This window comes from Misgurnus anguillicaudatus, chromosome 24 (genome assembly GCF_027580225.2).
Source record: "Misgurnus anguillicaudatus chromosome 24, ASM2758022v2, whole genome shotgun sequence".
Taxonomy (NCBI): domain Eukaryota; kingdom Metazoa; phylum Chordata; class Actinopteri; order Cypriniformes; family Cobitidae; genus Misgurnus; species Misgurnus anguillicaudatus.
This window is the reverse complement of record NC_073360.2, coordinates 22,050,361-22,071,691: the sequence shown is the minus strand read 5'-3', so window position 1 is coordinate 22,071,691 and position 21,331 is coordinate 22,050,361. Positions and strand designations below refer to the sequence as shown.

The window sequence follows — 21,331 nt, the reverse complement described above, 5'->3', positions numbered from 1 at the left end:
TTTTGATGAGAAATATTTTCTCAAAGCCAGAATATATTTAAGTTGAATTTTTTATTTTATTTTATTTTGGTAAATATTTTTCAGCAAATTTGACTTAGTAGTTTATTTAGAAAGTTTGTTTAGTTTACTTTTTTAGTATATTCCTTAGAATCAAAGAATTGCAGATATCCTAACCTGGCGCGAGTTCGCGAAGGCAAAAATGAGTTTTGATCCATTCGAGCCACCGTAACTTACACATTGTACGTTACGTGTGTAACTTTACAGAGTTGTTATGCGGATTATTAAATGTTTTTTAATGCTTAAAGATATACTTTAAAAAAAATAATAATAAGTGCGAACCTTATATGTTCAAAGCTACACGGAAGCTGCAACGTGTCTATGACATGTAACTTCTTAACAAAGTTCAGATGTTTACCTAGTGACTCAATACTTAAGTATTTTAAACAGCTGTGACTCTTCTTTTGTCTTGAATAATGGAGACGTTTTCGATCGGACCTCATTTTGTATTTCTTTAGCAAAGTAAAACCCGACCAGGCGATTTTTGTGTGGATTATATTTTCATGAACATGGGACGTCAGACGTGTTTAAACGGAGATCTTTACACTTATAAACTCTCACAAAGTTATTTGCGCCACAGCTTGGCGATCATTTGACAGAGATACAGTAAATCTCACTGTATCACAATTCTTTGAATGCATTTATGAAGTCATCATGAATCCTCGGGTAAACCTGCTATCTGGATTAATCTGGATCGGTGTGATACAGTGCTGTCACTCCAGACTGCCACACGACTGCGACAATGGGAAGGTAATCAGACATTTACATCTAATTAATCTTACGTAGTTTTGGTTATCTGCCAAAAACAATTAAACTTCGACTAGGGATGTGTCATTCATTAACAAAATTATTTTTCTAAAAAGCGTTTCATCCTAACTTGGGTGAAAGTTATCATATTGACCTCCTCTACAAAATACTTTATTAGTAAGTAAATAGCCATCTATTGCGTTATTTGGCTTTTTTTATTAATTTTTCATCAGAAAAAAGTCAAGACATTTTAGCTGGGAAAATTTCCATCTTTGATTAATTTGACATAAAATTATTTATAACCACCACAGTCATGGGAATAGTGACCTTTGTTTTATTGTTAAACACATATTTCTATAAGCTTATATATGTAGTTTCTATGAGCTCACTTGAGATAACTCTTTATGGTACAGTTGTGTATTTCATTGTATCAAACAGGCAAATCTTGAGACAGACCTACCAGGATCTGAAAAGCTCATGTGTCAAGAGCATTGGCCACAGTCACAGATGGTAAATTATGTTGTTTTGCACTGCACAAATAACATTTAATGAAACAAAAAACATGACTGACAGGTGCTTTATTTTCATGTTGCAGAATATTCCTGATATTGACACAAAATATCCTATACAGGTAAATGGTTTGTTAGTCACATCACTTTATTTTGCAAAACAAAATTGTTTTATAATGACATTTTATTACCGCATCAGTTGGCGCTTCAATATTTGCATGTAATATTAATCTATTACGACAAACTATATATCATTGAAAAGGTATAAGAATGTATATTTTATATTTCAAAACCTTTTAGCAGTAATAATAATGCAATGACAGTCATTTATTAATTTGTGACAAGAGTATGCCGCAAACCGTAGACACCTAGTGGCCGTTATTGGTAAAACCACTAAAATTGTAACACAAACCTCATTTTATGTATAAAATATATACTTTATTGCATTATTTTTATTTATTACAATTTAATTTTGTATTTTATATTTTCACTTTTTCCGTGAAAAACTTTAAAGTATATTCTTCAAAACAAGACCAAACAAATGCCAGAGTTATATTAATTTGAAGATGTACATGGGTCAGTGGTTTGGCAAGATGAGAAATGTAAAAATCTTTTTAAAAAAACTTGTTTTAAAAGCATGCATCAAGTTTATTTCAATGCACATAGTGTATTTCCATTAATTTTATGCGATAAAAAATACATTTGCACCATTTTTATGAAAGTTAAGACTGAATGGACATAAAAATGTCAAATGTTGTAACCGCCAATTGCGTCAAAGAATGAGAAATATTAAATATTTTATCCATTATCCTTGATGGCATGTAAGCGTAATCATCAAAAAAATCATTTTAAAATATCATTTTATTAGTTATTTCTAAATTTCTAAATAGCTCTGTTTTCTTAATAATCTTTGACAAATGATGTAAAAATGTACGAAAAAGATCATATTACCCTAAACTAGATGATTTTATTTTATTTCACATTTTTTATGAATATATTTATATTTTCTTTAAAAAAATACTTTGACACAGACCGGTTACACCACATTGACATTTTTGCAATTACCCCCCAAATGAAATAAACCCAGAAATTTTAGACTTGGTTCTCAAAAAAGAGAATGTATGCAAGTAATCTGCAAATTTATTTTAAAATTTTAACCCTTTTACATTTAATTGAGTCATACAGACACAAAATAATTAACGTTACGTCATTGACCCACATCACCTTTTCACCCCCCACTCAAAAAGGGCTGCGCCAGTTTAAGGGTTAAAGAAATCTAATGTTGACTTCTGTGTTGTGCAGGGTTCTGATTACATCTGTATGGACACACCCATTACATACAATGATCCGATACCTACCCAGTGAGACGAGACACAGTCCCTTATTTTTATGCTAATACTTCTAATATATGTGGTGGTACATTACCTGTTTTTCTTGCTTTGTTATCTTTTAGTGGACCTTACAGGCCTGTTGAGGCAGAGAGCGGAGAGTATCTGTATTGTCCACCTCAGCGTTGGCTACACAACCTCAAAGTAAAGCACACATACAGTATTTCAGTGGGTAAAGGTGATGCCCTAAGTCAGTGGTTCTCAAACTTTTTCGGCATGCGGCACATTCCAAAACTTACAGTTTGAATTAAACAAAACATATTAAAATTATACAATGTAGTGTTATTTTTCTGAGGTTTAATTACCCAGAATTTATGTCACCATCACAGGGCCCCCCAGTTTGAGAACCACTGCCCTAACCAATGTCACAATAAGCATTGAACATTTTTACCTTTTACAGAATGGTGCGTTGGTGCTTCTCTATCACCCCTGTGTCTCATCTAAAGTTCGCAGGAGTCTCACCGTGTTGGCTCGGTCTTGTCTGGCTCATTACATTCTCACACCTCACCCCTGGCTCAGCCAACACAGAGTGAGTCATGATAAGACACATTACATTATCTTATATCACATGTGTCTCAATCCCTTTTGACCACTGGAGGATTGTCTACTGGTTTTGTTTGTTAAAAACCTATATTTATATTTATATTTATTTATATTTATATTTATTTATTTATTTATTTATTTATTTATTTATTTATTTATTTATTTATTTATTTATTTATTTATTTATTTATTTATTTATTTATTTATTTATTTATTTATTTATTTATTTATATTTAGACGAATGTCTGTTATCTTTCTTTCTCGAAGCCTTTAGCTATGGTTTCTTGGGGTCGTTCACTAGAGATGTCTCGCATCACACCAGGGGTTTGTGATTGGTTGGTTTCCATTTCCTACAATATTAGTCAAGCCAGCACAAGCCAAGGAAAAAAGTACAATTTGTTTTTGACCAAACCAGCACCTGTGAACAGCCTAATGGACGTCAATCAAGAGATGGCAAGTTTGGAAGGATTAAAGGTAAAGAAAATGCACGTTGACCACCATAACAGTGCTTATTAATTGGTCCTTAAAATTAAAATGTATTAATATTAAAATGAACGGCACAGACCCAAAACTATTAGCATGACTAGCTAAATAAGTAAATGAAGAAATTGGTTGAAATAAGTTATGGAAAATTTGAAATTTAAACAAAAAATTCTTGCTTTAATTATAGCTTCATGTACATTGTAACGTTCAAGCTAACCTCCAATTAAATGTCTCCTAGTTTCTTAAAAATTGCTGCTTTGAAGCTCTCCATCTTGAAGTACGGAGGACCAGAGGAAGATCCAGGAAGACCAGGATGGCCCTTAAACAAACGTCACAAGTAGTCGAACCAAGCAGACTTAACAGCACAGACAATGCAAAACACAACATTACAGACACACTATCAGAAAATAATAAAACTGTGATGACCTTGCCGTCACACAATTCATCTACGGATTTAGGGGTACCCGGCAGGGGTGCCAAAGTCGAGGAGATGACTGATGCAGAGAAGCAGTTTGCACAAAGTAATTTAAATGAAGGAAGTAAAAACCAGATATACAGAAAGACACACAAGAATACAACGGTAGAAAGGACGAGGCATCGGATAAAGACTGACACAAAGGCGCAGAGGTTTGGGTCTGAATGCGAAGATCTCGGACTGTGTGAAACTCAAGAGTCTCCAGGTATCGAGGGTCTGTCGAAGGGGCAAAGGATAAAGATCCAGCGTACAGATGAAGCCGTGTGGGCAGCAGCCGCTTTGGGCTTCCTGTTGGTGCTGCTCACCCTGTCTGTGCTCCATACGCGCCTCTATCGCCACTGCAGGTCTTCAACCAGCCTGTACTGGCAAGACAACAAGCAAGACTTTGAGAATGTGGGTGGTAAGTACACAAGCAGTCAAGCACAAGTTCTTCATGTTGCTGAGGTTTTTTTTACCAGGCGTATAGCAAAGATGTCATGTTTTGCAGATATAATCCGGCGGAGACTCAGGATGGTTGGCAGGAGGAAGAGGAGGGGCAGCTATAACAGGAGAAAGGAATGTGCATTACTGTCCAACTCCAGCAATGAGGAGAACTCGGACTGACTACAGGATTGTTGAATGCTATGGGAATTGACAGGATATGCACGCTAGGATACTGGTTTGAGTTTCTCACACCCAGACCTTTTTATTGATCATTCACTTTTACATGGAAAACTCTATTTATAACATTTTAAAGATTTTCGGTCGTAATAAACTGTAGTGCATACATTGTGTTTAAATTATATAATTATTATTGTTAGCATTTTGGTTATATGATTATAACTCGCAATTCCCCGTGAGTTAATTTTTTTATGTGTGATTAAGTAGGTGAAAAACAAAGCAGTTTGTAATACCTGAAGAGAGCTATACAGTACATTAGCATCTCCATTAACCTCAATAGTGGTTGCTTGGCTCGCATATGCAATATTGCTGCCATCTTTCATATGCGTTCAGTTCTTTACTGTAAATGGTGTGTAATTAATTACCTTCAAAATCGACTTGTAAATGTAGCGAATCGGTGGGGGAAAATGTTATTTAAAGGACCAGTGTGTACATTTCTAGAGGCATCTGGTGGTGAAACTGTGAGTTGCAGCCAGCGGCTGGGTCCATAGCTCACCCCTCCCTTTCATAAAGGCATGGTGAGGCTACAGTGGCTGCCACAGGACAAATACGTCATCGTCTGAGACACGTAGTGACAAAATGCGATCTATAGTGCAGTTTGTCGATTTAGGGCTACTGTAGAAACATGACTGCGTCCCGCGGTGTATGGGGATAAAAATGTCTCATTCTAGGGTAGTGATAACAATACGGTTGATTATGTTAAGTCTTTGTACACCACTGATAATATAGTTATGTTTATTTATTGCATCTGTCAAGAGATCGTTCTAAAATGTACACAGTTCACCTTTGAAACACTATTGAAATTACCAATGAAATGCGTAAAATAGGAAGTTAGTTGTTTAAAATCCATTCCATTAAGGAAAATGCATAATTTATACTTAATTGTCATTTATTGTACATATTTTGTAGCATCTGATCAGCAGGAATTATGGTAGTGAAAAATGTATGCATTCATCCACGAAGGCTCAGCAATCACAAATCAATTTAAAAAACTGTTTCTTCTGTTCGAGCAGGTAAAAAAGATTGGGCAGTTTAAAGGTGCAGTGTGCAATTTTTGGAAGGATCTCTTGACAGAAATGCAAAATAATGTACAGAACTATATTATCAGGGGTGTATAGAGACCTTTTATAATGAACCGTTATGTTTTTATTGCCTTGGAATGGGATGTTTTTGTCTACATACACCGAGGGTCCCCTTACATGGAAGCCGCCATTTTGTGCAGCCATGTTTCTACAGAAGCCCTTAACGGACAAACTTTTTTAACTAAGTTGTCTCCGACGATGACGTGTTTGTCCTGTGGCGGCTAACGTAGCTTCTCTATGCGTTTCAAAAGTTAGGGGTGGGCGGTGGACTGAGCCGTTGGTTGCAATGCTCAACCTAACCACTGGATGCCACAAAAATGTACACACTGCACCTTTAAGTGACTTTGCATGTAAACAACACACATGCATGAAGGTTTATTAGCTACACTACAGGGATACACAAAACATCTAGCTAAACAGTAGACTAAACTAAACCTGCATTGAACTTGTGAAAGTAAGGGAAGCATAGAGAGAGTATGAGAGATGCACATCAATCATTTCACCTTATTCTAAAGTGGAATCTCTTTGAAGAGAAGAGGGTGTCTAATCTAACACCAATTTATGATGAGCGAGAGGAGGAAGGAGATGATAAGATCTTTTGAGGAATGTATTATCAGAGGCCCCCATAGGGACTGTTGGTCATGAACCCCCCTGTCCAAGTTATAATTCAAAGCTATTGCAATCCAGATGGCTCAAGACCCAACATTAGGCCTCGCAGCCAGATGCTACAAAAACATCAACTATGATGTAATCAAATTTTTGTCAGGCTATTTTTTAGACTACACAACTACATTTAAATAGCTGTCAATGAAGGAATGTGCTTTTGCCTGCAGAATAATGTAGTTAAAGGAAAACTGTTTTTTAATATTTTACTATGTTCTTACCTCAATTTAGATGAATTAATACATACCTATCTTTATTCAATGCGTGCACTTCATCTTTGTCCAGCATGTCGTGGATGTGTTAGCATTTAGCCTAGCTCCATTCATTCCTTAGGATCTAAACGGGTGAATTTAGAAGCTACCAAATGGGTCTTATGTTTTTCTCTATTTAAAGACTGTTACAGAAGTAGTTGAGTGGCACAAAATAAAACGTGGTGATTTTTAAGCGGATAAAAATGTAAACTATATTGTATGGTGGAAGAGCACTTAGTTTGCAGCACAACATCATCACTCCTGACTACTGCCCCGTCACTCAAACTGTCAATATTACTGCACCCGAGGTCGAACAGTTTGTTGTTTTAGCAAAGTTTTAATGTCCATTCATATTTATTTTTCACTCTTTTTTAAGATACAAACAGAAAATACAGGAAATATGCACACAAAATTGAAAAAAAAATTTTTTTAGAACTAAATGTCTTCTTCAGGCATCAGTCAGTATTTAGTGTGACCTCTCTTGGCACGAAACACATCTTTGAGCTTTTTTGAGAAGACTGAAGTCCTGAAGTTATTCGAAAATAATTAAAAATGAGGATTTAATTTTATTTAGGTTTAAGAGATCCTTCCGCTGCCTGCTATTGCTCAAGTGAAAGGGGAGTTTACCCGAAATACTTGACACTTCAGCTTATACTTTTATACTGTTTTTAATACTACATACACATTTTTTATATTTTCTGGTTGTATTCTAATAGAGACTGGGAAGTTATTATATATGATCACTATACAATTGCAAAAACAACACATCTAATGGAGGCATGGTGGCCAAAGACTTTTGCACCGTATTGTATATATGGTTAGTTATTATTGTAATACCATAACAAATTCATAATCATTATTCAAAGCTTTCAGAATTTGTATATATATTAGACAATAGCAGTTGAAAATCAAGTTACCATATGTGTATTGTAGTAAAAGTAGTGTTTTAAGTTTAACCATGATCACTATGGTACATTTTATGGGTATTTATTTCATTCAGTGTTGTATTTGTCACACCAAAGTCACATCCTGATTGCAATCTTTCTCCTTAAAGGATTATACAGGGTATAATATGGATCATCGTGGATACTGTCTTGTGAAATGCTCTGTCTTCCAGTAACTGTGCAGAAGGAGTTAATCTATTAAAACAGAAACAATCTTCACAGCAAACAGTTTGTCAATCATAATCCTGTGTTGTTGCCAAACTCGTATTGAAAAACATTTTGAAGTATTTTGTAATGTATCTATTTTTGTAACACGACACTACAGTATTAAGTCTTTTAGCAGATGTTCATTTTCCTTTTCCTCATAATTTTTCCTGTTCAAAAGAATTAATGGTACGATTATCTCAGAGATCATCTACAGAAGCTCTTTTGTAAATGAGTGTTGTGCAATGGAAGTAGCCTGAAAGCAAAATAAATGCATTGTAATCTATGGATCATTGGTCTGTGTTGTGAAACCTGAACAGAAAACAAGTGATACTACAACATGTATGCAGTGGAAGGAAAAAAGAGTTTTGAATAATTTCAACTGCTATTGTTAAATTATACCTTAAATCTGTTCGAACATGACGCTTGATAGGTTATTAAGTAGCATCTCTAAACTACATTGATTATTTCCTTCTTACTTTAAAGGTGCAGTGTGTACATTTTAGCGGCATCTAGTGGTGAGGTTGCGAATTGCAACCAAAGACTCAGTCCACTGCTCACCCCTTGCTTTTGAAACACATAGAGAAGCTAAGGTAGCTGCCACTCGACAAACATGTCATCGTCGGAGACAACTTAGTAAAAAAGTTTGTCCGTTAAGAGCTTCTGTAAAAACATGGCGGCACAAAATGGCAACTTCCATGTAAGGGGACCCTCGGTGTATGTAGATTAAAACGTCTCATTCTAAGGTAATAAACACATAATGGTTCATTATGAAAGGTTTTTATACACCCCTGATAATATAGTTTTGTATATTGTTTTGCGTTTCTGTCAGGAGATCCTTTTAAGGGGTACACACTGCACCTTTAAGGAGTCCTTGCAAAAATCTTTGCAAATATAGCAGTACAGAAAGGTTGCTGCATGTTCAGGATATGTTTTTTATTTTATTTTTTTTAGCATGTTGGAATGCTGTACTTGTCACCGAACAAGTTTAATTGTTTAAAAGGGTTTTGCATTCTTCATACCACAAACGTGTTTCCAGTTAGCCACTTTACCATGTTACTGTAAAAAGACAGTAGACTCTGTTTTTTTTGGACTGTAACTTGTAATTACAAGTATCTTTTAAAAAACTTAGTGCTATACACCAAAAAAGCAAGTGTAGATGGTTTTATGGCATGTCTGTCTAGTGGAATCTAACACTAAAGAATGTCTGTAAAACGTCTCTGAATGCTGATGACTTTAAAAATGAAAAAAAAAATGCATTCAAGGAAATTGTTGCAATGAACTAATAATTATTATATAAATTGCTTGGAATGCAAAATACAACTTACATAAATGTGTGAAAATATAAATTATAGATGCTAAAACTGTCAAATGAGTTTATAAACTGTTAAATAACATTTGCAACACATCAAGATTAAAAATATTTACACAGCTAATCTTGTGATAAACCATCAGCCGTGTAGTATTCTGCCAAATTCTCAAGAAAGGAAAGAAAATAACAGCATTCATTTTTAAATGGTGCCGATCGCGAGATATAAGTAACACTGAGCAGTTCAAAGCATTAGGAGCGGACATTAGAGCTTTTTAAGGAAGAAAACATTTTCCAAATGCTTTTAAGTCCCATGTAGCACAAGATCAGATAATGGAAGAGACATTTCATTGGCCGTGAAATACGTCTTAAGCGTGGTAGCTACCACTCCCACAATCCCATGTGAGATCCAAGAATTGCGTTTTGAGGTACATGTCTTTCATATATAATTTGACAGAGGATTTTTACACAGGATCCCTCTTTTCCTGTGACCAGAACAAACCACTCCCAGCGCTTGAGGTTTTTCTGGTCTTGGCACTGTCTGAGTCATAATAATACGTTATAAAGAGTTCAACTTATGTCTTCCAGGACTGATCATTCAGAAGCTACTGTGGTCTGGAGAGGAAAGATGCAGGTTTTGCTCTACCTAGTTTCTGTCTTTGGTCTTTTTGGACAGTATCGTCTGACACCTTTACCACATCCAGATGATGAATTGGTTCTTCCAACAAAACCTGCTCAGAATGACCTGTCATTGGCTACTGTAAGTATGAATTTTTTTTACATGTAGTAAATCTTTACATCCATTTACACATTTTTCAGATAAGGTGTTTTATAAACCTAATGTCATTGTGTTTCATAAATAGCACTTAGATGTATTTATAAAAAAAGGTTGCCTTTATTATGCATTTATGTTGTTGATTTCAAATCTATTAAAAATCTGTGCAATTGTTTAAAATTTTGGCATGACTCAATTAAAATGACATAATGACATCACCTAAATAGCTGTTATATATTTCAATTGACAAACGTCAAATACAGTTAACTTAGTCAATCATATTGATAAAAACGGTGGGGAATTGAAAGTCAATGCTCTGTGGTGGTTGCTGTTTATTTTCCTCCAGAAGTACCTGGAGCAATTTTACAGTTTCAAAGCCGATCCCATGGGCCGCAGGAGGCGGAGTCGCCCCTCGTTCTCATCCAAACTGAAGGACATGCAGAGCTTTTTTGGACTTAATAGAACGGGAACCTTAAATCCAGAGACTTTAGCTGTGATCAGAACCCCGAGATGCGGTGTCTCTGATGTGGAGGACTACAGTCATAGACGTGGAAACAGATGGAAGAGAAACCTCATCACTTATGGGTATGTATTATATGTTTATTTAATGTGTGTCCAGTACATGTTCAGTAATGTAACAGTAATCTTACAGTGTTGGGAGGTATACCAGTCACTTACCTGTGAACACAGTGGACTCTCTGATCGCGTCGGCTCTGGATGTATGGGCGAAGGCCAGTCCCCTTTCTTTCCTCAGATCATATTCGCACCAGGCAGACATAATGGTGGAGTTTTTTAGAAATGGTAAGCTAGTGCATTTTTTGTCACATAATATGTCTCTTTTATGCATTTGATCAGTTTATGTGTTCCCTGTGGATTATACCCCTATGACCTTTTCCACTACTAACACAATCCTCTTCCAGTGGAGCTACATGATCATGTTTTCCTGGTTTTCGAACCCGTGACCTTAGTGCTGATAATGCAATCTGACATGTTCATGTTCAACACTTAGACCATGGCGACTCCTTTCCCTTTGATGGTCCAGAAGGCACCCTTGCCCATGCTTATGGGCCAGGTGAGGGCATCGGTGGGGATGTTCACTTTGATGAAGCTGAAGCATGGACTGCAGGGCCTAAAGGTAGCCTATTTTGTAGTACCATTTGTAGGGTACAGATATATTTTAGTGATACGGGATGCTAATACATTTTCTTTTTTCTAGGGTTTAACTTGTATATAGTAGCTGCGCATGAGTTTGGTCACGCACTGGGTTTGAAACACTCACAAAACCCAGAATCGGTGATGTACCCGACATACAAACAACGAAAAACACATAATCTGCTTTCCAGTGAGGACATTGTAAATATCAACACACTATATGGTAATACATACATTATGGGAAACTCATTGTAAAGCACTGTTAAAGAGCCACTATTATACGATTCACGGTAATGTAAAATTACAGAAAAAAACTGTATTTTTGTATTACGGTAATTTATTGTGCTTATAATGTTACTGTATTTGTTTCAGCACACCAGCTGCCGGAATTTTACAGTTTTTTTACGGATTTTTTTAAAATTACAGAAAAAACTGTATTTTGTATTCCGGAAGATTTCTGTAATTTATTGTGCCCGTTATTTTACGGTATTTTTCTGGCACCACAGCTGCCGGAATTGTACAGTTTTTATGGATTTTGTTTTACAGTGTTAATGTAAAATTACAGGAAAAATTTGTATTTTTATATTATGAAAAATTTCTGTCATTTATTTTGCGCGTTATTTTACAGTAATTTTCTGGCACCCCAGCTGCCGGAATTTTACAGTTTTTACAGATTTTTTCCCAGCTGCCGGAATTTTACAGTTTTTACAGATTTTTTCCCAGCTGCCAGAATTTTACAGTTTTCTGCGGATTTTTTTACAGTATTAATGTAAAATTACAGGAAAAAATATTTTTATATTATGGAAAATTTCTGTAATTTATTGTGCCCGTTATTTTATGGTATTTTTCCCAGCTGCTGGAATTTGACAGTTTTCTACGGATTTTTTTACAGTATTAATGTAAAATTACAGAAAAAAAATATTTTTGTATTACGAAAAATTTCTGTATTTTATTATGCCCGTTTTTTACGGTATTTTTCCCAGCTGCCGGAATTTTACATTTTTTTTACAGATTTTCTTACAGTGTACATTTCCTTTGGTGTGTAAGTATGTGTTCACATCATGTTACAAATCCCAAAGTTTATGATGATGCAAGTTATATATGTTGTTTGTCATGTCTACGATCACAAATGCAGGCATGGTTTTAATGGTTTAGTATCCTTACCAATCTGTTACGTTCTGCTCATGTTGTGTTTGTAAAGTTGATGGATCAGCTTGGTCATCTGCAATTTCTGGTTCAGATTCAGGCTCATATTGATAAGGTAGTAAAGACGATATTAACTCCTGTCAGTACTGCATTGTGAGCTGATCTTTCATATACGGTAAAGAGCGTCACATTTCCACCAGCCTTCTTGAGGTATTTGGCAAATCGCTTGCACTGGATAGCTGGCCAATCAGAGCACGCCATGCTTTTCAGAACGATGAGCTTTGTACAAAATTTATGCGTTTCAGAGAGGCAGGTTTTTTTACAATAAACCACGCAAATTGTATTGCACAAAATTACATTATTGTTAGCAATGTAATAATGGCTCTTTAAACAGCTGCATTTATACAGGTGATCAAAAATACTCTTAAAAATAAGGATGCTTCACACTGATGCCATGGAAGAACCAATTTTACTTTACTTTTAAGAGTGAAGATGCTTTGTGTTTCATAGGTCCAAGAAACAAAAGTCCCTCTCCATCTTTAAGATTCAACTGGAACAATCCCAGTAATCCCTGGTACAGTGGTTCTTTTTTCCCTGTATCATTGAAGGAAATATGTAATCCGGACTTGACTTTTGATGCTGTCACAACTGTAGGAGAAGCTCTGTTCTTTTTTAGAGACAAGTAAGTTGATTTGTCTTTACAAATCTTTTCAACTACAAATTTCAACTCTTTTGGAAAATGTCTTGTGGACACTTTCATTCACACCATGCAATTCACATTTGTCTTTTAACATTGCAGATATATAAAGATGTGCAAAAATAAGAACATTCCTAAAAGTGACTCTGCCTGTGAAATGTTTTTTTGTAAAATATAACCTTCATATGTTTACTATTGTGTGGATAAGGTCATGACAAAGAATGAAATGAATGTCAAATGACTCAAATCAAACTTTGATGCTTCTAATCTCACAATTAGATTATGAGACTTCATCCTGGATTTCACAGACAGGGTCACAAGTAGTGAGACTTGCATATCAGATGCAAAAATGTTTGATACTCTATTTATTATTATGTTTAGAAAAGGTTAACAAAACATCATATTGTATTCTTTCAGGTACTTGTGGATAAAACACAATAACCAAAATGATATAAAAGAAGGTCCCATCAGCAATTTTATGCCAAATATTGATCGCCAGATTGATGCTGCTTATTGGGTGCCACAGCGAGCAACAGCTTATCTGTTCAACGGTACAGACATTGTTTCACATTTTGCACCTCCGTATTACCGTCAAGATATTAATTAAAGGGAAATTCCGCCTTGAAATGATCCTAGGGTTAATAACAAACGTGTACCGAGTTCGACCGTTCACTGGAGTTTGTTTTCATGCTAGTCTAACGTGACCAGTGTTATTGCTAAACGCAAATTAGCATGTTATGGTAGCCTTCGGGGCATCAGTGCATTAAAAACGAAATCGCTATGTCTATACTACTAATAATGCTCAAAATAACCCCACACTTACACTGTAGCACAATGAGGGTCTCTATATGTAAACCGAAGCATTGAGAACTTTGCAAGTGTACAGGCAGTTTATTAAAAATAAACATTTACCGTTCACGTCTGGATCACATATCCATGCGGGCGCCATCTTGGGAAAACTGAACTCTCGCGTGAAAGCACAACACCTGTTCAGGGCAACAACGTTTCACGCGAGAGTTTAGTTTTCCCAAGATGGCGCCCGCATGGATATGTGATCCAGACGTGAACGGTAAATGTTTCTTTTTAATAAACTGCCTGTACACTTGCAAAGTTCTCAATGCTTCGGTTTACATATAGAGACCCTCATTGTGCTACAGTGTAAGTGTGGGGTTATTTTGAGCATTATTAGTAGTATAGACATAGCGATTTAGTTTGTAATGCACTGATGCCCCGAAGGCTACCATAACATGCTAATTTGCGTTTAGCAATAACACTGGTCTTGTTAGACTAGCATGAAAACAAACTCCAGTGAACGGTCGAACTCGGTACACGTTTGTTATTAACCCTAGGATCATTTCAAGGCGGAATTTCCCTTTAACACACATAGGCCTGGTTTCACAGACAAGGCTTAGCTAAAGCCAGGACTATAGGCCTGCATCTTAGCATCTTTTATAAACATGCCATCAAAAAAAAGACTTTACTGACAGTGGTGGCCGGTGACTTATTTTTCGAGGGCGCTCGATGCAAAGTTTGTCACAACATGTATAATCTCAGGCATAATCAGAGTTTAATGTTAAGGGAGTGTCTTGCGTGTATTTTGTGAACGTGAGCGTCTCTTTCATCATAAACGGTTTTGACGCGTGTGCAGCAGGCACCCATTTTGACAAAACATGTGATGCACATGGTTCACATGACACAACAAACACATATTTTGAAAACACAAGCCACACACATGACACCCCGAACACTTATTTTGAATTTGCGCCCCTCAGATGAGCAGTCACAAGCCGCCTCTGGTTACTGGTGTGTATCTTGAGATGGCACTGGCATATTTTAAGATATGTAAGTGCAAGTTATTTTCTGTTGAGACAGCCCCAACATGTGTTTTAGTCTAAGAGCTGTAAAACCAGGGGATAATCTTTAATATCTTAATCACAGGAACCATTTTCTGGACTGTCAAAGGATCGCAAGTTAAAGGCCGAGCCAGAAACATCAAAAGTTTTGGGTTCCCATCATGGGTCCAGCAGATAGATGCAGCCGTCCACATTCACAGAACTGCACACACTTTGTTTTTTACTCAACACTTGTACTGGAGGTGAACTATTAGATACAACAGCATAGTTTTCACTGAAATCAGTTTCCAGGCACTAAAATATTTTTCTTGTAGGTATAATGAACACTTCAAGTCTATGAATGACTCAAGCCCACGTAACATTTCTGAGGATTTCCCAGGAATAAATGGACCAATAAGTGCAGCAATTTATAAAGATGGTATGTACTAGATTTTATTGATTTTTATTTTATAGAAGCATACAGTACTGTGCAAAAGTCTTAGGCCACCACCACCAGACTTGTGTTAGAAGTTTTAATGTCCATCCATATTTATTTTTTTATTCTATTTTATTAACATACAAACAAAAAATACTGGAAATATGTTAAAAAAAATCAGGATTAAATGCCTTCTTTAGGCATCGTCAGTGTTTAGTGTGACCTCTCTTGGCACTAAACACATCTTGAGTGTTTTTGAGCAGAATGAAGTAAAAAGACTAATTTCTTTAAAATTAGAAATTAGGATTAAATTTTATTTAGGTTTATGAGAGTTTCCTGCTATTGCTCAAGTGGAAGCGAAGTTTATCCTAAAAACTTGACACATCAGTTTACATTTACAGTTTTTAATACTACACACACATTTTCTGTATTTTCTGGATGTATTATATTAAAGAGACTGAGACACAATTATATATAACAATTATATACTGTACATTATAATCAGTAACTTGGCCTGTTTTAACTAACATGCATTTTTAGTCTTTACCAATCACTATTATTTTTTCAGGGTCGCTTCATTTCTTTGTTGGCTCGGATGTGTACAAATATGACATCAAACAAAAGGAAATTATTGGGGCAGAAAAAACAACATCTTGGTTTGGATGTTAATAGACAATCATTTGAATAACCTTATTTTGAAGGCCAGTGTGTCATTGTTCTGTTAAATTACAAATGTTCTGTGCAGAGAACATTAAACGATTCTTCACTAAACTGAATGCAAGCACCGTGGCTCTTTAAAAACATCAGTCTGATATGAAGCATCTGACTCAAATGGCTTCTGGCTCGACCAATGGCGTGAGTTCAGGGCAGGACTCCAGCGACAGTGGATGGGCGAGGCAGTGTTTTGGAAACCAGTCTCAAAACAATCATTGTTTTTGGAGGTCTGTTTGGTGCAACAAGCTTTTAATGAATATGTAATAAAAATGTAAACCTGCATGTCATGTTTGCATTTCACCAGAAAACTGAATCTACTGTGTGTAATGTCTTTGGAATGTGGATATGCAAATATAATAGGGTGTAGATTAAATTATTTTTCAGAAGACATGTGTGACTTTTGACAATATTGGAGTAAAAAAATAGATGGTTTTGTCCTTGACACATTCAAGTATGAAATGTGTGCCTGGAACTTTCTTTGCCTCATCAAATGAAGTTTTATGCAGCGTGTAACCAGCTGTCTATGCATCCCACGTGAGTAAATAATTGGACACGAAACATGGATTTGAAATATTTTATTAGCACATTTGTGACGCGCAAACCTTCCACGAGAAAAATGTTTCCCATTAGCTTTAAGCCAAGACGTGAAGTTCAAAACAAAAATATGCACTATAGATACACTTAGCAATAGATGCTAACTGAAAATATAGAGAGAGTTTAAAATGTAAAAATCATCACATTTGCAATGTGCAAAAGCAGATACTATTTGCACCTTAGTAATTTGGTAGATTAATAGGATGCAATACTAACAGGGTAATTAAAATTATTAAAGGTGCAGTGAGTAATTTTTAGCAGAATCTCTTGACAGAAATGCAATATACATAACTATCTTTTTAGGCATGCATTAGGTAATGAACCATTATGTTTTTATTACCTTAATATGAGCAATTTCTATCTACTTACACCGTGGATCCCCTTACGTGAAAGTCGCCATTTTGTTTCCACAGTAGCCCTAAATGTCTCAGACGACGACATGTTTGTCATGTAGCGGCTACCATAGCTTCAAAAGGGTGAAAAGGGGTGAGCGGTGTACTGAGCCATTGTTTGCATTTCACAACGTCACCACTAGATGCCACTAAAGTCTACACAGTGCACCTTTAAATGGATGCTGCATTTTGGGGAGAATAAAACCCCTCCCTATACGGACCTCTAAGCCTACACAATAAAACCTTTTATTAGGGCCCGAGCACCGAGGAGCAGGCCAGAATGGCCTGCACCGAAAGGTGCGAAGCCCTATTGTTTTTGCTCGAATTTATTAGGGCCCGAGCACCGAGGAGCAGGCCAGAATGGCCTGCACCGAAAGGTGCGAAGCCCTATTGTTTTTGCTCGGATTATTATTTTTATTAGGGCCCGAGCACCGAGGAGCAGGCCAGAATGGCCTGCACCGAAAGGTGCGAAGCCCTATTGTTTTTGCTCAAATTTATTAGGGCCCGAGCACCGAGGAGCAGGCCAGAATGGCCTGCACCGAAAGGTGCGAAGCCCTATTGTTTTTGCTCGGATTATTATTTTTATTAGGGCCCGAGCACCGAGGAGCAGGCCAGAATGGCCTGCACCGAAAGGTGCGAAGCCCTATTGTTTTTGCTCAAATTTATTAGGGCCCGAGCACCGAGGAGCAGGCCAGAATGGCCTGCACCGAAAGGTGCGAAGCCCTATTGTTTTTGCTCGGATTATTATTAGGGCCCGAGCACCGAGGAGCAGGCCAGAATGGCCTGCACCGAAAGGTGCGAAGCCCTATTGTTTTTGCTCGAATTTATTATTTTTTTTTTTTTTTTTTTTTTCAACACTTGTGCTAATTTGGGAGCCTTAACATACTCGAAAAGTCTTGAAATTTGGCACACACGTCAGAGTCGCGTGCCACTAGGCTCATGCAAAGGCTGGAATACGGGCGTGGCAAGGGAGCTCTGTAGCGCCCCCTGTAATTCAAAAACAAACATTGGGGCACAGATCGGGCAAAAATGTACGCACATGTATGAGAGTTGGTACACATATAGATCTCATCGACCCGAACAACTTTCGCCCTCTAACATTTAAGCTCCGCCCAACAGGAAGTCGGCTATTTCGGATTGTTTAAAAAATGCATGCGGTGAACTTTTGAATACTCCTTCTAGGGGATTCATGGGATTGACACCAAACGTGGTGATCATGATGTCGAGACATTGTACTTGCTAAATTGCGAAGGGATTTTTGATATCTCGAACGGTTCTGCCATGGCGAAGCGGCAAAGTCATGGCGAAATCAGAGAAACAGGAAGTGTCTAATATCTAAGGCAAAAAATGTCTTATTGTGATGACACGCGGGGCGTTTGTTCGTCTGAAGATTCCGATCGCATCGATGTGCCTATTGTGAGTCTCGGGTATAGCGCCACCACCAGGCGCCAGGAAGTGTGTCAGTCACAAAGGTGGATTTTTTTGACAGTTCCATCCGATGTTCTTTTAAATACTCCTTCTAGGATATTCATTCGATTGACACCAAAAGTGGTCAACATGATGCTGAGACATTGTAGATGATAAATTGCGAAGGGATTTTTGATATCTCGAATGCTGTTCCCATGGCAACGTGTCAAACTTTACTTTCATTTTAAAGGCATATTGAAGCCTTTCAGTTCCATGCAGTGAACTTTTAAATACTCCTTCTAGAATATTCATTCGATTGACACCAGAAGTGGTCAACATGATGCTGAGACATTGGAGATGCTAAATTGCGAAGGAATTTTTGACATCTCGAACGCTGTTCCCATGGCAACGCGTCAAACTTTACTTTTATTTAAGGCTTTTTTAAGGCTCTTGGCGTGTTTGGATTAACTTTAAATTTGGCACACACATCAGAGTTGTTGGCAGTTAAGTGTTGACAAAAAGGTCAGATAAAGGCGTGTCTATTTAGTGGCTGACTAGCCACCCCCCCCCCCGTTTGTCTAAAATGTGGGGTTTCTTTTACCTACAGTCCCCAAATGGGTCAGTAACAACATTAAATAGCCCACTGATATTTACCCACTTGATGCCCTTGCCCACCGTGCATCGTTTTCTCGGACGCACCGTGTAGCGGAAAAATAACGTGCGAGGGCCCGCCATCGCTGCTTGCAGCTATATTTTATTTTTTTTTTTTAACACTTTTGGGCATTTTGGGTGCCTTAACATACTCGAAAACTCTTGAAATTTGGCACAGACGTCAGAGTCGTCCGTCATTGCAAACGGGCAAAGGCTGGAACACGGGCGTGGCACGGGGGCTCTGTAGCGCCCCCTGTAATGCAAAATAAAACATTGATGCACAGATCGTGCAAACATGTACGCACATGTACGAGAGTTGGTACGCATATAGATCTCATCGACCCGAACAACTTTCGCCCTCTAACATTTAAGCTCCGCCCAACAGGAAGTCGGCTATTTTGGATTGTTTAAAAAATGCATGCGTTGAACTTTTGAATACTCCTCCTAGAGGATGCATGCGATTGACACCAAAAGTGGTGAACATGATGTCGAGACATTGGACTTGCTAAATTGCGAAGGGATTTTTGATATCTCGAACGGTTCTGCCATGGCGAGCCGACAAAGTTGTGGCGAAATCAGAGAAACAGGAAGTGTCTAATATCTAAAGCAAAAAATGTCTTACTGTAATGACACGCGGGGTGTTTGTTCGTCTGAAGATTCCGATCGCATCGATGTGCCTATTGTGAGTCTCGGGTATAGCGCCACCACCAGGCGCCAGGAAGTGTGTCAGTCACAAAGCTGGATTTTTTTGAAAGTTCCATGCAATGTTCTTTTAAATACTCCTCCTAGGATTTTCATGCGATTGACAGCAAAAGTGGTCACCATGATGCCGAGACATTGTAGATGATAAATTGCGAAGGGATTTTTGATATCTCAAACGCTGTTCCCATGGCAACGCGTCAAACTTTACTTTCATTTTAAAGGCATATTTAAGCCTTTCAGTTCCATACAGTTAACTTTTAAATACTCCTTCTAGGATTTTCATGCGATTGACACGAGAAGTGGTCAACATGATGCCGAGACATTGTAGATGATAAATTGCGAAGGAATTTTTGATATCTCGAACGCTGTTCCCATGGCAATGCATCAAACTTTACTTTCATTTTTACACATATTTAAGGCTGACAGTTACATGCTGTGAACCTTTAAATACTCCTCGTATGGGATTCATGCGATTGACACCAGAAGTGGTCAACATGATGCCGAGACATTGTAGATGATAAATTGTGAAGGAATTTTAGACATCTCGAACGCTGTCCTCATGGCAATGCGTCAAACTTTACTTTAATTTCAGGCATGTTTAAGGCTCTTGGCGTGCTTAGTTGAACTTTAAATTTGGCACACACATCCAGAGATGTATAAGTACTAAAGTACTAGGGACCCAGACTTGAGTAAAAGTACAAGTGCTCTATCAAAAAAGTGAGCACACCACTTAAGTGGAAGTACTGAAGTATTAAACATGTTTTGTACTTAAGTATTGCAAGTAGTTTATTTTAAAATATACTACTCAAGTACTGAAAGTAAAAGTACAAGTATTGTGTAATGTAGTTATTAAAGAAAACAGTAAAAAGTTTGAATATAATATTGTTTATATTATTTCAAATGTTTAAGCTAAAGGACACTCACAATTGCTTTGGCTGTAGCAGGAGTACAAGGACAGGAATGTTCAGATTAATTTAACTAATATGGCAATAGAGAATTCAGAATTAATAAAATATTAGTCGATGTGATGGTAATAGGTAAAGGTACAAGATGTTTCAATGTATTTAGGTTTCCTTCTTTCGCGCACACTCGCCCTTTCTCGCGAATTCTCTCTCTCTATCGGTCTCTCTCGTGCACTTTGGTTCTCTCTTCACTTCACATTTGTCCACAACTGCGGCTCATATTTGTGAGTGAGAGGGAGGGAGGGGTCCGCTCTTCACTATCTCCTATTGGTTTAGACCACAATCTGTGTGTGTTTCTAATGTGTATCACCGCTCCGGCAGTGATAATGTGGGTTTGGAATGATTCGTAACATTTGAGTGTAACGAGTAACTATGCAGCACATAAAAAATGTATTGGAGTAAAAGTATTAAACTCATCGAAAATATGTACTGAAGTAAAAGTGGAAGTAGGAGAAAAAAATAATACTTCAGTAGAGTACAGATACTGCCTATTAGTACTTAAGTACAGTAGTGAAGTAGTTCTACTTCGTTACTATACATCTCTGCACACATCAGA

General features: G+C 37.2%; 2 protein-coding genes across 3 annotated transcripts; both read left to right on the top strand.

Moving 5' to 3' along the window:
* The first annotated feature begins 260 nt into the window (after positions 1–260).
* On the top strand, positions 261–8,294 carry tp53i13 (tumor protein p53 inducible protein 13). Its single transcript, XM_055196622.2, has 9 exons — positions 261–807; positions 1,243–1,314; positions 1,400–1,435; positions 2,616–2,674; positions 2,767–2,845; positions 3,102–3,230; positions 3,512–3,718; positions 3,966–4,602; positions 4,690–8,294. Exons 1-9 carry the CDS (start codon positions 712–714, stop codon positions 4,803–4,805), a joined length of 1,431 nt encoding a protein of 476 aa, XP_055052597.2. The 5' UTR covers positions 261–711; the 3' UTR covers positions 4,806–8,294.
* A 129-nt stretch (positions 8,295–8,423) lies between these two features.
* Positions 8,424–16,572, top strand: LOC129438081 (matrix metalloproteinase-20). Of its 2 annotated transcripts, none has more exons than XM_055196621.2 (10): positions 8,424–10,075; positions 10,440–10,675; positions 10,743–10,891; positions 11,100–11,225; positions 11,307–11,465; positions 12,899–13,070; positions 13,503–13,636; positions 15,024–15,180; positions 15,253–15,356; positions 15,922–16,572. In XM_055196621.2, exons 1-10 carry the CDS (start codon positions 9,893–9,895, stop codon positions 16,020–16,022), a joined length of 1,521 nt encoding a protein of 506 aa, XP_055052596.2. In that variant the 5' UTR covers positions 8,424–9,892; the 3' UTR covers positions 16,023–16,572. The 2 variants fall into 2 exon arrangements, with proteins under 2 accessions (XP_055052596.2, XP_055052595.2); XM_055196620.2 differs by having other exon boundaries at positions 10,437–10,675; positions 15,922–16,571.
* Positions 16,573–21,331: the final 4,759 nt, after the last annotated feature.